Below are 16,782 nucleotides of genomic sequence, written 5' to 3'. Positions count from 1 at the left end.
CACGATCTGCCTTGTTTCAATGATTCAAGCTTCAGTGCAGGCATTACTAGTTGCCAACAGCTTAGTGTTTTCAATAACTGTCTTATTTTGTGAAATGAATCACAAGAATACAATGTATAGTTTATTGGCTAGAAAAGGAGGTTTTTTTCATTTTTGAATTAAGTTCTTGGCATAAACTGGGAATTTGCATTTTATCCTGCTTCTCTCTGAAGGCTATAAAATTCAAACTAGATAGGTGAGACCAGGACAACAGTGCAATGAATGGTTGTAATTTTGTAGAGCAGATCTAAAGAAGTCCGTCTGGGACAGGATCTGAGGAAAGCTGCCAGCCTTGCCAGTGGAAGTTTGGTGCCAGAACTGTGTGTTTCATTGCACGTCACATTTTAAGCCACATTTCTTCACTGTTAGTAGTGCCTAAAGAAAGATTTGTGTCATGTGATGTAGCAAAATAGCATTTTTCAAAGTGTGTTCAAAATTCATCATGTATTAAGAGCTTTCCTGAATTGTGGTTTTAGTAACTAGAAGAACAGAGGCTTCTTTAGGGGTACCCTTTTACAAGCTGTTACGTTGTTCTTCTAGTAGGGTCTGCATGAGTTGCAAACTTTGTAATTTATTATTTTAAATTATGTGTAAGAAGGTGAAAGCAATCCTGCAGTGTGTGAAAAGCCTTGGCCTGCCAGGTGGCAAATGATGTCTCATGCCTGGGAGTCTGCATCTTCTTCCTATTTCCCAACTCTTTGAAAGCAGCTTCTGCCTTAGAGCCGACAGAACTTGAGCACAGCACAGATGCCACGCTTCCTAGCTCTACGTGCTGTGAACAGCACATGATGATACCTGTACAGGCTGGCAGAGCGACCTGAATTTGTGATCTGTGCCATTGGTCCTTCTTGGTACTGCTACTGCACCTTTGCACTCGGTTGCCCCTGACGTGTTCTGCAGCCTGCCAGTGGGCCTGCTGCAGCTTTTCTGCCAGCACCCCTTGAGCTGCTGTTCCCCAGAGGGCATGTGGATGGGTCGAGGAGCCCTGGGGAACAAGTGGGATACCTCCCAAAGCCATTCCAGATGCTGCCAAGGCAACTGTGGTAGTTGCCCACCCTCCAATCTCTTCATTGTGTAGAGGACATGTTGGACATAAAAGATGAGGACCCACTGGTAAGACAACTGGCTGAGGGGAAAGAGCATCCTGTTGCTTTTTGAAGTGTCCCTGCTGACTCTTGTCTGTCAGTAGGGAACTAGCTTGGGGTCATTTAATAATAATAATAATGATAATAAATAATGATAAATCTGCCCTACAGAGTCGCATTCAGGAATGGTGTTGTCATGCTGCTTCAATCACTATGGGCTGCCCCTCTTGATGTGCCATCACCCATAGGTGTCACAGCTGCAGGAAAAGTAATTTTCTACTCTCAGTCCTGAATACGCATGCATCTGTACAGCCATGAGTGCTGTTCTAACCAGAACCCAGCCATCCAAGGAAACCCTGAGGCCACTCAATAGGAGAACTCAGTTCTATCTCCCTCTTCTTTCCTTGGACCCTGGGCCTCCCTCCACGAGGGAGTAGAATCCATAAACCAGCCCTCTCCAACCTGTTAGGCACGCATAGATTTCCTCAAGAGTGAAATGGAGGAGGGGGCAGCCACACTCAGGACTTGAGGGGTACAGAAGTAGGGGTAAGGAGAAAGGTTTGGGGTAGTCATGGGGAAAGGGAGGTGGAGGCTGTGTGCCTGATCCACACAGGGTGTGTAAAGGGTGTGTGGAGGTGACAGACCTATGAGCCAATACGTCAAAATCTGCTGCTTCTTCTGTTGTTTAACTCCAGGGCTATGAAAGAGGAACAGAGTTTCTGTGCAACTGGAACACCCAGCACTGATTTTGACTGTGGCAGCAAGTCCAGGGTTGGCGAGGACAGTCAGGCACAGTCATGCAGTTCACACAAAACTTCTCTGTCAGGAAGCCCAAGTCTGGGGTGTCTGCTACAGTCATGCCATGTCTAGGGACGTGGCAGGTGGGACCTACTCTGTGAGAGAAAGTGTTGCAGGCGCTCAGGAAGACTACCATTTGGAAAGCTGGTTGGTTTCCCCCACATACCTTCCAATACACATCAGCATTTTGCGCACTCCTCGCTTCTTCATGGAAATTCCTAACAGATTTTTCAACTTTTTCCCTCCAAGGAGGAATGCTGCTGACATTTCAGAGAACTGTTCTTGCTGATAGTAAAAGCATTTCTCTGAGTTGTAACTTGCTCATTGAGAGCCTTTTAAAATACACACGTAAAAATGTCTTTTTACATGTACATGGGGAAAAATAGAAACATAGGAGTATACATATTATTTTGCATTTGTTACCATTAGATTTCATATGCCATTTTAGCACCTGTCACTTAGCAGTGACTGATCCCCAGTCACTTAGTAGTGGTTGATCCTTGTGTTCTGCTCCCATGCCTTGAGTTAACATGGTTGGTAGAGGTTCCTTGACATGGTCTGTGCGCTATGCTCTGTCCTGCATCAACCTCATGGGAAAGTAAGTGAAGATCAGATTTTACCAGGACGACACAAATGGTGGCCTTTGTTCGTCATTCAGACTCTTGCAGCTAATGGCAGAAGGTGTTTGGCAGGTTAATTGTAGGCTCCTCTGTTGCAGACAAGGACTGTAGGAGCCTGTGCTGGCTGAGCTGTGAGACACAGGGGGCAGAGGTAAGGAACTGGAGGAAGCAGAGGACTTGTTAGAGCTGCAGCTGAACAGTTTGCTGCATCTGGGAAATGGTATGAAGGAAGAGGGCTCTGGAAATAATTCAAGTACCCTTGTTTCCAGTGCAGAGTATGAAAAGCCTCCCTGAGCAGTAATGGGAGTGTAGGCAAGAAACCAGAACCTGCCACAGGCTTATTCAGGCGAGTGTACCTCACTCTGCTGTTCCGTAAGTAATTGTGTGTATGCGTAGCTACAACACACAGAAGAATTGCTATAAGCAGTAAGTTGGCAGGGGAGAATCCTCGCTGTGGAAGTGCTAGTCAAACTCTGCAAGACTGTAAAAATGAATGTGAAAAATATGTTATAAAGGAAGTCACATTCACTTCTTCACATTATACATCCCACTTACTTAAAATGCTAATAAGCATAACATTCCTTTGCAAAGGAACTAGATTTCGTGTTCACAGAAAAAATGCTCAAGAAAGATGTGGTTTTCATGCACACTGCATGATTTATGATTGCTCAATGCTGATTTATGTGCTGTTACTGCAAATTTGTGGGAAATGTCGAGTAGGACGTAACCTTCAGGGTCAGACCAATAGTAATATAGGAAGCATTAAAGAAGAAAACATTTTGTTTCGTGTTCCAACATGCAGCCTCTACAACATTAAAAGAAAGGGCTGAAGCTGGCTCAGGAGGGGAATATGAACAATGTAAAGGTGCCCTCCAGCTCTAAGAGGGGCCAAATGTTTGATGACCGAGTCCCTTAGCATAGCACCCAATCAAATAAAAACAATTTGCTTACCCAAATCAGAAACAGGACAAATTCAAGTTCAAATTTCAGAGTGAAAGTAATTATGCATTCTTGAACACATTCTGTTTTTTAGGCTATAGTTTAACAATTCCATGACAGAAGAAAAAGATTTTGAGATGATAGAGGCTCTGATTAAGGAACGTGGTGCTCAGCCTCTCTGCTCTTCCAGCAGAGAACAACATCCCTGCAAAACAATTCTGTTGCCAAAATGTTTCTTGATATATTATAATGTACGTAACCACAGACTTGCAGGCAGCTGGAATTGTGCAATCTTTCCAGGCAGGCTAAGAGAGCTCTCTGGGATAAATAACTGTCCTTCATAGATAAAAATAAAGCAACTTGGAGGCTGTTTATTCAAAATACTTGCCATATATCTGCTTTTAATAGTTTTTTGAAAAAACACAGCAATTTCTGTGTAAACATTAACTGTAGACCTGTCTCAGTCTATCACAGAAAGTATGTTTTTACAAGATGTTACTCTAAAAGGAAAAAAAATAGGAGGAGCACTGACTTACGATAGAAAGATTTGGGTTGTTTTTATTATTCCTTTGGGTGACTGTGGGTTAGAGTATGGAACGTGCAGCATGATGCAACTTTCCTGCTTGTTTTCCAGTTGGATTACTGAGGCTTATTGGAGGGATATCTGTGTTTGAATTCAATTATTTCATTTTCCTGTCTGGATTTGTAGCCCATTCTTAAGAAGGTCTGTTATCTGGTGCCCCAACTGTGAATTCAGACTGGTGTCCTGTGACTTCAGACTCTTGACCTGCTGGATCAGCTCCTTCCAGATGCCCTTTGACACGTGAGTACAAATTTTTGCCTTACTACTGGCCTTGTCGTTCATGGAAAACAAAAATTTCAGGGTAGTGCTCGTGCATTCATTAACTTTTTGCTCTGCCCAGAAGACTTTATTTTCTGGATGTTTACTTGTTTCGGTAGATATTGTGCTGCATACCGCACAGACTTTCCAAAAGTACTTCACAGACAGGGCAACATATTATTTCAGAAGACAAAGCTGAATACGTTGGGTAAGTGACTTCTTTCTTTGATTATTTTTTTATCTTAGATTTTTTTTTAAAGCTTATTTAATTAAAATAAGATCTTAACACCACATCAGCCTGGTTTGTGTACCACGCATCATGTCATAAGTTATTAGAAAAGCCGCAGATACATAATTCTCCGGTAAAGAAAAATAACTGAGTTGATAAATGTTTAATAATGAGTAGCTTAAATTTAAAGAAAACATACCCAAAAAAGTAAACAGGAAAACATTAAGTTGCTTGAAATGAAATAAAACCTATGAATTTCAGTTAACTACCATTCTTTGCTAGTCTCCTTACTCTTACTCAGAAAATCTTTCTGTTTTGGCAAGCTAGGCCAAGAGAATAAACATCTGCTTTGTGAACAGTGTTAGTTAAAAGTCTCATTGTGGCTTTCTAAATTAACAAGAAGGAATTAGACTGCATTTGTTTCACATTAACATCTGGGGAAGGTTGTTCTTGGTTTCAGTGACACATGGATGAAGGATTTCCTTTTTTTTTCCCCAGCCTTCCTTTTGTCTTATTTCTATCACAACTTTCTACGGAATAGAGAGCAGCTGATATTTAAGTTGCGTGCTTCTGCCTGCTAATGACCTCAGTTGAGGTTGTTTGGAGAAGCCACATTCCAGGAGAGTCTGGGATCCTCTTTCGTGAAAGCTCTCATTGATTTTAATATTCATGCTGCTGTAATAAAAATAGCAGCTAAAGGCGAGGCTAAACCAAGAGTGAGAGAAGAGGCTATTCATATTAGTGTTAACTCACCCGTCCTGGTGAAACAGATGTGTGCTTATTTAGATTGGCAGCTAGAGAGTCACTGTTCAGTTACACCAGCCTTTCTGCTAAAGGATGCAAGGGTATCACCTACCCCCTGGTAAGCTGCTACCTTCTCTTTCTAATACCTTTCTTAGGTTTGGACTACGGTAGCTTCTCTCTCAAATATCCTCTGTGATTTGCTGTGGGGCAGGAATGGAGTACTGGGGGTGGAGCAGGTCCCTCCGATGGGAAAATCAGTCTTGGACCACAGTAATGTGATTGGATCATTTGAAGCATTAATTCACTGAGTATTTTTATAAACATAAAATTTAAAAACTAAAAGCAAATCTGCTCATTTCCTACTGAGTTTTCTTGAGAGGAAATCAAAGTGTATTTTTTGTTGTTGTTTGGGGGTTTTATTATTATTGCTGAGTGTTTTATTTTATGCTGTTTCTTCATAATGCATAATCTTGTTTTATTTGCCTGATCTCCTCTCACACTGGAAAATGTGCAGCAGTATAACCTGCCAGGAATACTCCCTTTAAGACCTGTTGATGCTTATGCTCAGCAACAGAGTTTTGAAGTTTGATCTATACATTTTTGGTCATGTTGGAAGCTGCTGGCTCATCTGATTTCATATTCTAATAGCTATTAATATAAATGTATATCTTTGGTTTGTGGTGTGTTTTTTTTTAATTTTTGGTCAATCTGCTACACACAGGAAAAATTTATCCAGAGTGTACTTGGAGAAAATAAGAGATTGCTCATGACTTTTAAAACTTTTTTTTACATATATATTGATATCTAATACAAACATAATTAAAATATGCTAGCTTTTGTTTTTAAATGTCACAATGTCATTCATTTTCTAACTGAAATGAGAAAATATTGGGGTTTTATTAGTTTTATTGCCTGGTTTGACTTTCTGTGTTCATTGATGACATTGCAGACTTCCATTATTGAGAAATTATGCGGGAGTAGGCAAGAATCACCTAAAGAAAAGGCCATGAAATTATATGAAATAATATTAAGGAGTAAATTTGATGTCCAGTGTGTTCCAACATCTTTGATAGGATAGGACTTTCTAAATGGCCTCAGTTTCCAAGGGAATCTGCTGAAGGGAGTAATATTTGGTCTCTAAGAGAGACCCTCTGATTTATTTACTAGTATTTCTTGAATTAAAAGCTGAGAATCTCAAAATGTCCTAACAAATAGAGGGAGCTCCATCCTTCTGGAAGTCTATGGGAGCAGTTCATAAGATGTCACACTTCCGTAACCCCTAAGCAAGCCTTGCTTCATCATTTGGCAAAAGGTTAATTGCCTCCTCAAGAAGGAGGCAATCACTCATGAGGCTGTAAATCCCTGAAGGATGGGAAGCGTCTGAGAAAATCCTGCCCTGCGAAACCAGTCCTGCACTAATTTATAGAAGAACTGCCTTTGATTTCAGCCTTGTTTTTCACCTACTATCAAGCTTTCCCTTTCTCCTTCACTCTTCTGTATGACTTCTGGCAGTGGCTTGACTTGAAAATGAGTTATTGAGAATTACTTGTATACGGTCTTATTGTTTTTCTTAACTTCTCAGGTGTTGGTCTACAAATTCCTTTCTGTTGCTCTTTCTGCATACAGCTGGGAGGTAGACATAAGATTGCAAAGGATTTAGGGCCATTAAGCCTGTCTGTGCTCTAAAGACATTCTGCTTTTTCTCTGAGAGGAAAACTTTCCTCCATTTGTTGAGGAAGCCCCTAAGGAAGAGCAGGACCTGCATGAAAACAGGGTTCTGAAGTTCTGCAGTAGAGATCACTTGTTGACACAAGTCACAGGCAAGTGTTTGCAGCTGTTTCACTTGGCCTTCATTTAGCTGCAGCCTCTGAGGCACATGGGCATGTTGATGCCTGTCTGAATCTCCGATTTCTAGACAGCAATATGTCTTTCTGCTTGTCACTGTCCATGGGGACCAAGAGAGCAGGGAGCTTCCTTCATGTCAGAAAGCTTTTGTGTCTTGCTGTTCTTCATACACAAGAGCTCCTAAAATACCTGTACTCATATTTTTGATGCCATAAAGCTCTATTACTGCAGTAGGATTAGCCTTTAAATACTCAACCATGTTGCAGAATGCAAAGAACCTTCCTTTTTTAATTATTGCATAAATTAAATCTTTCCATTCTCAGGAAGCCACTCGGAATTCCTCTCTGCTAGAGGATTCACTGTAAGGATTTGTTACCTATTATAATACAGGATTTTCCAACTGAAAATCACCACCCCTCCATAAGAAGTCAACATGTTACAGCTCTGATGGTTGTCCCCAGCGTGTAAGCCCTCCCAGACCTTAGTACTTGCTCTCACTTGGATTACGTGCACCCTCAAAATGTGACCTACAGAGATGCCCAAGTGACAGAGAAGAAAGTCATGCTCAAACAGCCAGGCTTCTTAGCTTACCTTTTTGGCAGAAGTAGCAGTGATGGTCCCAGAAAGGGGAGATGGCAGCATGAGGATGAAGTGACAGTGAGGGCAGGACTATGGGCCCTCCATAGTCCTCCATTTTGTTTGTAGTAACGAAATAGCAGAAGCTATACATGAGGGAAAGGGTTAGACCATGGCAACAGACATTAGGTATATTCTCAAATTGTTTTTGTCACTGCCTGGATGGTAACAGCAGTAAATTCTTTACACATTTGACAAAAACTTATTCTCCTTTTGCTATGATACAGGAAGATCTGTACAGGAGACTACTTGTTATATTCCGCTAATTTTCTTGATAGCATGAATACTTTGCTAAGAACTAACTCAGTCCAACCTTGTTTATTTAAGGAAGACATAGTCCTGAATAAAGAAATCAATAACAACTTCAACATTGTGATCCCACTGAATAAAATCAGTGCACTGTCAAAGCTAGTGGGAACATTGCTTTGGCTTGGGTGGGAGCAGGGAGTGACAGGGACAGGCAGAAGCTGTTTAAAATATTTTGTTCTCAAATTGCTACTTTTTTGCAGATTTTCAGCTGATGTAAATTGGGATAACTGCAGTGAAGTTACACATCTTGGTTATGGAAACTGAACTTCTTATGCTTTGATTCTCAGGCTGTACCTATTCGTGTACTTAATTCAGGGTCTGGTTAAAAGTTTTGCTAATGTGACATCTTTCAAAGTGCAGAATTTTGAACGTTTCTTCTTCTAATTGTTTTTCTTTCAAAACAGTTTCATCCACAGTCACTTATTTATGAAAGAAGTATTTCCCTATGCAGCTCTGGTTACACATTTTTAGACATCTGAAATAATCTTTTGTTGGCACAAAAGAAGAGGAAAAAAAAATGCACAAAGCATTGTGTTACTTAAGAAAATAATTTAATCTTTACCTTTGTGCTCTCATGAAAGCTACAGATCGTAAAAGTTCTACTAGACTCAAGTAGCATTGCCAGTTTAAATGCTCAAATTGCCTTTAGCTACCGGGTCATCCGCACTAGACATCAAAGTTCAGGTTTGATATCACGTATGCAAGTTACTAGTCACAACCTGCCAATTGCATTAACATATCCTATTTTACAGGAAAATAACTTTTATCTTGTTTATCGGTGAGACTTCATTTCAGAAAAACTCATAGCCATTGGGTTTGGTCACTACTTGCATAGCTCCACATTCACATCACCTCAGGAACAGCTGCATTTTAAATTCTCTCTCCCTCTGAGCTGTACCCACTTAAATATTCGTGCATTTTAGTTCAGAGACAAAGCTCTGAATGACTGACATTTAATAATATTTTTTTTTTAATTAAAAAAAAATCCCAGATCAGGCACAAAAAGCACAAGGTGATTTTAAACCAGCTCTGCTGCTAATGTAGTATTAATACAGAGTTCTGCCCAAATTTCTATCATGCTGCTGTCCTGATGGGTTCTCGGGACAGCTGTGATCATGGGAGGGGGTTTCTGCCAATATTTCACATAGCTATGGAGAGCAGAAATGGAGCCAGGACGTTCTGGAAGTATTAACTCGTATTTTGGAGGGCAGGGGGAGGGTGACATTTTTTCCCCTCCTTACTTTCACACAATCAGAAAAAATTGTGTTAGTGGTAGGAAACTGGGAATGCTATCAGGAATTTTAAGGAATATACAGGACTGGTGTATTGGATGCCTGAAATTCCTCTCCCCAGACCAAGGTGCCCTTTTTTTATTCTTAGAGGGATAAAGTGAGAAGAAAGAGGAGTCACCCGTGTGCAAAGAGAAGGTCAGCAAAAGATGGGAGACTCAGCAGTCGCGCTTGAACACCTATGAGAAGAATTAATATTTAACTTTACCCCAGTGTTCCCACAGTGCTCCTGTGGTTAGAGAAAGTACCATTGGGATAAGAAGAGCATTTAATCTTTAAAGAGAGTTTGACATCTTTTAATCTTTAAACCTCATCAGGCCTCATTAGTTATTTGATCAACTAGGAAACTGAGTTGCACCAAAAAAAGCTGGAAAAGAACACATATACATTATTCAGGCCTGCTAAAACAGGAACACTTTACAAAGCAAAGCAAACCTTTCAGGAAGTTTGGGGAGGGCAGATTGCTCATTTTAAACTGGCCATTAACCCACGTTTTAACAATGTAGATTTGTGATCAAATGTTTTTGACCAGTGTCGCATGGAGAAGCTTTGTTCTACTCGGAGAACTTGGCTTTAGCTCATAGGATTTTGAGGAAGTTTTCTTTGGAAGTGTTTTAGAGTGTGTGTGGAGGGGAGGAAGGGAAGGAGAAATCAATTTCTTTAGAGACAGGCATCCAAAAAAAGTCGTTGTTCAAAGTAAGCGTCATTATGAGTCAGCAGGACCAAAGAAATGAGATAGTCTCTGCAATCCCAGCTGTTAGGTTTCTCTTCCCCATCCCTCAGGAGCTCAGCCCCAGAGGGGTGCAATGTGTGCATATTTAAATATATATATATTTAAATGGGGTGCAATGTGTGCATAAGGCTGATTTATCAACGCAGCTATGCAGTTACATCATTTTTCCCAGATCGCAGCATACTTGGATCCCGCCCTGTGAGCACTGGAGCGGGAAGCTTTTACAGTTGTGTTTTGTTGGACTCCCTTATACAAAAGCGTTCCAGGAACAGGGTGTTCAAAACTCAATCCCTGTGCATGCCAGTGGCTTCTACCCAGAAGTCAAGGGAGGTTAATGACTAAACAAGCTGCATTATACACTGTGGCAGCAATCTCATCTCTAGGAACAGCTAAAGCTCTTTTCTTTATCCTCACATTAACATTAACCTCCCAAGGCTGGAGTTTGTGAGCATCTTTTTCTCTCTTTTCTTTTGTGTTCCTCACAGATCATTTTCAGGTGTATGTGACTTGATGAAACAAATAATAATGAAATAAAGTTCTCCCTGGGATGAGAGCAAAATTTAGGGAGAGGTATACCTGTGTGGGACACTCCAGCTGTATTAGAACATGTTTCCAGGGGTACAGTGTCTCTTTCTTCCCTGAGGTAACTTCAATAACATAATGTAGAATTACAATCAAAGATAAATAATAAAGTGATCTGAGAGTTCACGAAAGCTTCAGGATCTACAACCAAGGACAGTGGCCTTACATTCATCCATTCAAAACCTACAGAACAGTGAAAGATAAGAAAATGCACTAATATGTGGTTCCTGGAGTGCACAATAAAAGCAGGCAAAATAATTGTTCTTTGTAGAACTCATGCCTTGTACGCTAATTTTCTTATCTGTGTCTCTGATGCCATGTGCGTTACAAAAGATGTTCTGTCCTCTTGTTTTCAGGTAATGACAGTTGAGGATGGCAGCCCCCTGGCGAATATGCTGCAATAAAAAATCCAAAACTAAGAATGGAAAAGCTGAAATGGACAATATGGCAGACACAAGTGAAAAAATGCAGATGAAAAAAGAAATCACGTTACTAAATGGAGTTTCTTTAATTGTAGGGAACATGATTGGCTCTGGGATATTTGTATCACCCAGAGGGGTTTTAATGTACAGTGCTTCCTATGGACTCTCTCTAGTCATCTGGGCGCTTGGCGGAATGTTTTCGCTGTTTGGAGCTTTGTGTTATGCTGAATTGGGAACATTCATCGTTAAATCTGGAGGCAGTTATGCCTATATCCTGGAAGCATTTGGTGCCTTTGTGGCCTTCATCAGACTGTGGTCTTCCTTGCTAATTATTGAACCAACAACCCAGGCAGTGATAGCAATCACGTTTGCTAACTACATTGTTCAACCAATTTTTCCTCATTGTGAGCCACCGTATGATGCAGTCAGGTTGATTGCAGCTGCTTGTATTTGTAAGTAAACTTATGATTCCTAGAAGTTAAGAACTATAACTGTGGGTGCTCAGAGAGATTTTTCTGAATTTCTATTCCTTCATCTTCTGTGAAAATAATTATTGCCTCTCTAAATCACATTCTTAAGAACTAATAATCTTTTCTTGAGATGGATTTTAATTGGGGCTGGGATTATTAGAGAGAAAAGGAGAATTACAACAATTTGGCTGGGGGAAACTATGACTGCTGGTTAAAGGTACATACATCCCTATGGATCATTGGCCTGATTTGTAGCCCACATTTGGTCCATGCCCTCTCTCCCCTATTTCTTGCAAATCATAAAAGATGAACAAAGATCTTAAAATTCTTCTAGGTTTAAAAATACTCTGCCTAATATGAGTATTGTCTCTAGAAAAATTGTGTAGTGTAATCAGACACTCCGCAGAGTTGACTTTGCTGTGACTGTGTGTCATGGGCGAACAGTGTTCACACAGTGATGTGTTACATATCTGTCCTCCAGTGAACGAACTCCGCTCAGATTCTTTTCCTTATAAATGATCTTTCCTTATAAATGATACTGTAACCCTTTCCTTATAAATGATCTTTTTAAAATGGCTTAAATTGGATAACTCAACAAAAGCTTCCAAAAGGATAAGTAATTTTAACTTAATATAATGTATACTGACAATTCTGAGAAGGTGTTTTGTCTGTAGCCCTGACTCTTGCCACTGTGATGCAAAGGAAATTCACTTTTGAAAAAGGCTCCATGGCAGAACTTGAGACCATCATGACCACTCAGCAGTCTAAAAGGCAACTAAGCCTACTCCAAAAGACTTTGTCAGCTGAAATTCTCCACTTGTTCAGGAAAGCAGTTATTTATTAGAACAAAATTTGTTTTCCCGATATTCTAGATGCACCTCATGAAATCCTAACACTTCAGAGAAGCAGTCTTCAAATGCTGATGTGTCTCTAAGCCTTCTTTTTCTTAGTTACTCTTGCTGTAGTCTTCATGTGAATCAGCTGCGTGCTCTAGCACCTCTGATTTCTGGGCTGCTGCCCCAGGTGTGGCTGGCAGCTGCTGCTCTCCCATATAGCAAATTAGCTGACTAGGCTTAGCATTTTGAGTAACAGCCCAGATTGCAGGGGGAATTACGTTGTATTATATTAACAGTGATATGCAATTTAGCAGCGTCAGATAGTAAATTTATTCCTAATGTGAACAATTTTGATAAGGCTCAGGACCATGGATTTAATTGGCACTTCACCAACATAGGGGAGAGAGCTTATTTAAATATATACATATATTTAAATGAATTTACTGGGAATTCCATGGCAAGATCCCATTGCCTTGAATTTAATTACACTCTGCAGCACATGATAGATGTTATGTGTCATATACACATGCAGTAAACGTATCCTTTGCAGTGTTTCAAATAGCACTTTATAGCATCACAGATGACTCCTAAATGTTCAGTACGAAAAACTTCAGTCAACACTAACTTTACAACAATTACTGATATATACTAGTGTACTTTTAAGGAAGAGGTATGTGGTTAAGTTCTACTAAGGAGATTTTTTTAAACTATAGAGCATAAAATCTTATTTCAATGTATATGCCACATTTACTAGCACAATGTTTAAAGAATGCATTATTTACAGACAGGTTTAAAATTATATTCAAACCTGACACTAGGCATGAACAATCATTATATAACCTTTGGGGTTTTTTTTAATACCAGAATAAAAACAAAATTCTATCTCCATTACACAAAATTGACATATCAATAGGAAATAGTGGGGGCAAGTCAGGTCCCATTTCTGTAAATAGGTCTCTTATTACCTTGACAGCTGACAGGACCGCTCTGTCAAATATGCAGAGCCATACATGATAATGAAGGCAAGAAGTTCTGTGACCATCTGTAGTTGGATGCTAATTTCCTTACTATATAGAAAGGTTTCTAAATGGTTTTCACTTTAAGCATTACAAAACCCTTTTTCTTCCTTTCAAGACTGAAGTGTAGATTATAGGCAGGTCAAAGAAACAGAAGGAAAGACCAACAAGACTGCTAGAGAAGAAATAGCCCATTCTGGTCCATGCTTGAGAGTGCTCTGGACCACCCATGCCGCATTTATCTCACTGTCTTCTCCAGCAGCTGGGCTTCCTACCTGGTACCCTTCCCTTCTCTCCCCTCCTCTCCCCTCCCCTTCCTTCCCCCCCTGTTTTGAATTAGGGACATGCAAGACAGATACGTTGCCCATGATGCTTTGTCCGTGTGTGCTAGAGTGAGAGGAGGTGGGCACGCGGCTCAGCCCCTGGCTGGACCTGCTACCAGCCGAGCAGCAGCATTCGTCACAGTACTTTATCTGCTCATGGGGGTTTAACTTCTGCAACAAAACTGAATGCAAAGAATATGGCAGAAGGAGGAAAGGAGAACTGATTGATCCCACCCACTCTCTGCAACCACACTACTTTGTTATTTCTATCAGATTCTGACAAAATCGAGGCTTGAGAGAACTCTGTAAGTACTTCTGTAATCTTCAGATTGGGGTCAAAGCATGAATGGCACAGCTCCTAAGCCATGGGCACAGAATAACAGCATGCTGGCCTGGCTCAATTCAGTATCTTGTCAACTGCATCCAGACTTTTTGGTGTAGAAGCTGTCCTTACTCTGTACATAGAGTCTCTGCCTCAAATCAGCAGAGAGAACTTCACGAAAAACTTCAGTGCAAATAAAAGATTTAGAGAAAACTCATCTTCTGCATGTGAGCAACTCTGCTGGCTTTAATAAAATTTAAAGATTATTCTAAAAGATCAGGAGTTAGTCCTAAAATTCAAAATTTGATGTGTTTTTTTACCTTACCTGGTGTCATGAAAACAGTATCCTCCAAAAAACTATTGTGTAGCTTTTAAATTGGGTATTTCATTCATTTTAATAAATCTAGGTGGAATTTGATTGTTTTATTTCTTGAAAGAGGGGTGGTATCTGGAAGGATGTATTTAAAATGTGCCTTATGTGATATAAAATATCAGTGGTCCTCTCATGTATATTCTTTTTCTCTACAGGTTCCTTAACATTTATTAATTGTGTTAATGTGAAGTGGGGAACCCGTGTACAAGATGTTTTCACATATGCAAAAGTTATGGCTCTTATCTTGGTGATATCTGTTGGCCTTTACAAAATTGGTAAAGGTAAGAATATTTTTCATTTGCTTAAATTCTTAAAAATGAACCATATATGATTTTCAAAATCTCTGCAGGAAGATCAGACTTCTTAAGACTTACATATGAAGTGTCATTTATTCTGGAAAAAACTGCCTGTTATAGGAATATCAGAGGAATTTTATGGCATGTTAAGAAATGGGGGTTTAATTATTCTTCTACGCTTAGAGTGGTAAACCAACACACGCCAAGCTACATGTTTCTCCAACTGAATAGCAAATAGTAGCTGAATTAACATCAATTTAGTGCTAACTAGTTTAAAGTCAACCTCACTGTCTCTGCCTCATGCTTATTAAAGGCTAGTGTTGCTACTTGTCCTATGACAGGAAGGCACAGCAGAAATTGCTGGATGCATCCTTCGCCTCGCTCCTTACCCCTCCTCTCCCTGCCCTGCCTGTGGCAGACAGCCACCGCAACTCCCGTGAGGGGAAAGGATCAGGGATGGAGGAACTCGTCGTTTCCTTCATTGGTGAGAGGGCGTGCTTGTTCCTAGAGACTCCTAGGTCTGCTACAGGCCACCCCACCAAGAAGACCGAGTGGATGAAGCCCTCTATAGACAGAGAGAGGCGGCATCACGTCCACAGACCCTGGTTCTCATGGGCGACTTCAACCACCCTGACATCTGTTGGTAGGGTAACACAGCCAGGCATAGGCTATCCAGGAGGTTCTTGGATTGCATTGATGACAACTTCCTTCTCCAAGTGGTTGAGGAGCCAAGAAGGAGAGGAGCTATGCTGGACCTTGTTCTTACCAAAAAGGAGGGGCTGGTAGACAGTGTCAAACTCAAGGGTAGCCTGGGCTGTAGTGACCATGAAATGGTCGAGTTTGAGATCCACGAGGCAGCGAGGAAGGTGTGCAGCAGGCTGACCACCCTGGACTTTGGGAGAGCTGACTTTGGCCCCTTGAAGAAGCTGCTTGGTATGGTGCCATGGGATGAAGCACTGGAGGGAAGAGGGGCCCAAGAAAGTTGGCTAATATTCAAGGATTACTTCCTCCAAGCTCAGGACCAATGCATCCCTACAAAGAGGAAGGCAGGCAGAAAAGCCAGGAGGCCTGCGTGGATGAACAAGGAGCTCCTGGACATAACCAAAAGGAAAAGGGAGGCCTATAGGGAGTGGAAACAGGGGCAGGTAGCCTGGGAGGAATATTGAGGAATTGTTCGAGCAGCCAGGGATCGTGATAGACAAGCTAAAGCCCAGACGGAACTCAGTCTGTCCAGGGACATTAAGACAAACAAAAAAAACTTCCTTAAGTATGTCAGCGAGAAAAGAAAGACTAGGGAAAATATGGGCCCTCTCCGGAAGGAAATGGAAGAACTGGTTACCTGGGACAGAGACAGAGCTGAGGTACTTAATGACTTTTTTGCCTCAGTCTTCACTGGCAAGGACTGCAGCCACACTGCCCATGACACAGAATGCAAAGGCAAGGATTGGGAAAGTGAAGAACCGCCCACTGTAGGTGAAGATCAAGTGCAAGACCACCTGAGGAACCTCAGGTCCATAGGACCTGATGAGATACATCCACGGGTCCTGAGGGAACTGGCAGATGAATTTGCTAAGCCACTAGCCATCATATTTGAGAAGTCGTGGCAGTCTGGCGAGGTTCCTGCCAACTGGAAAAGGGGAAACATTACCCCTATTTTCAAAAAGGGAAATAAGGAAAACCCGGGGAACTACAGGCCAGTCAGTCTTACTTCTGTGCCTGGCAAGATCATGGAGCAGATCCTCCTGGAAACTCTGCTGAGGCACATGGAAAATAAGGAGGTGATTGGTGACAGCCAGCATGGCTTCACCAAGGGCAAGTCATGCCTGACAAATTTGGTGGCCTTCTATGAAGAGGTTACAGCAGCAGTGGACAAGGGAAGATCAACTGATGTCATCTACCTGGACTTTTGCAAAGCGTTTGACGCTGTCCCACACGACATCCTGGTCTCTAAATTGAAGAGACATGGATTCGATAAATGGACCACTTGGTGGATAAAGAACTGGCTGGACAGTCGCACTCAAAGAGTTGTGGTCAA

At 41.2% G+C, this 16,782-nt stretch overlaps 1 protein-coding gene across 1 annotated transcript in view; it reads left to right on the top strand.

Moving 5' to 3' along the window:
• Positions 1-11,053: 11,053 nt before the first annotated feature.
• LOC104292539 (Y+L amino acid transporter 2-like) overlaps positions 11,054-16,782 on the top strand; it is a 16,366-nt gene continuing 10,637 nt past the window's right edge. Inside the window, exons 1-2 of the mRNA XM_009891942.1 lie at positions 11,054-11,563; positions 14,607-14,732. Coding sequence (XP_009890244.1) covers positions 11,062-11,563; positions 14,607-14,732 — 628 coding nt within the window. The 5' untranslated portion in view covers positions 11,054-11,061. The remainder of the gene's footprint in view (positions 11,564-14,606; positions 14,733-16,782) is intronic.

This window comes from Charadrius vociferus, unplaced genomic scaffold (assembly GCF_000708025.1).
Source record: "Charadrius vociferus isolate BGI_N301 unplaced genomic scaffold, ASM70802v2 scaffold15, whole genome shotgun sequence".
Lineage (NCBI taxonomy): Eukaryota > Metazoa > Chordata > Aves > Charadriiformes > Charadriidae > Charadrius > Charadrius vociferus.
This window is presented reverse-complemented; position numbering and strand designations above follow the sequence as displayed.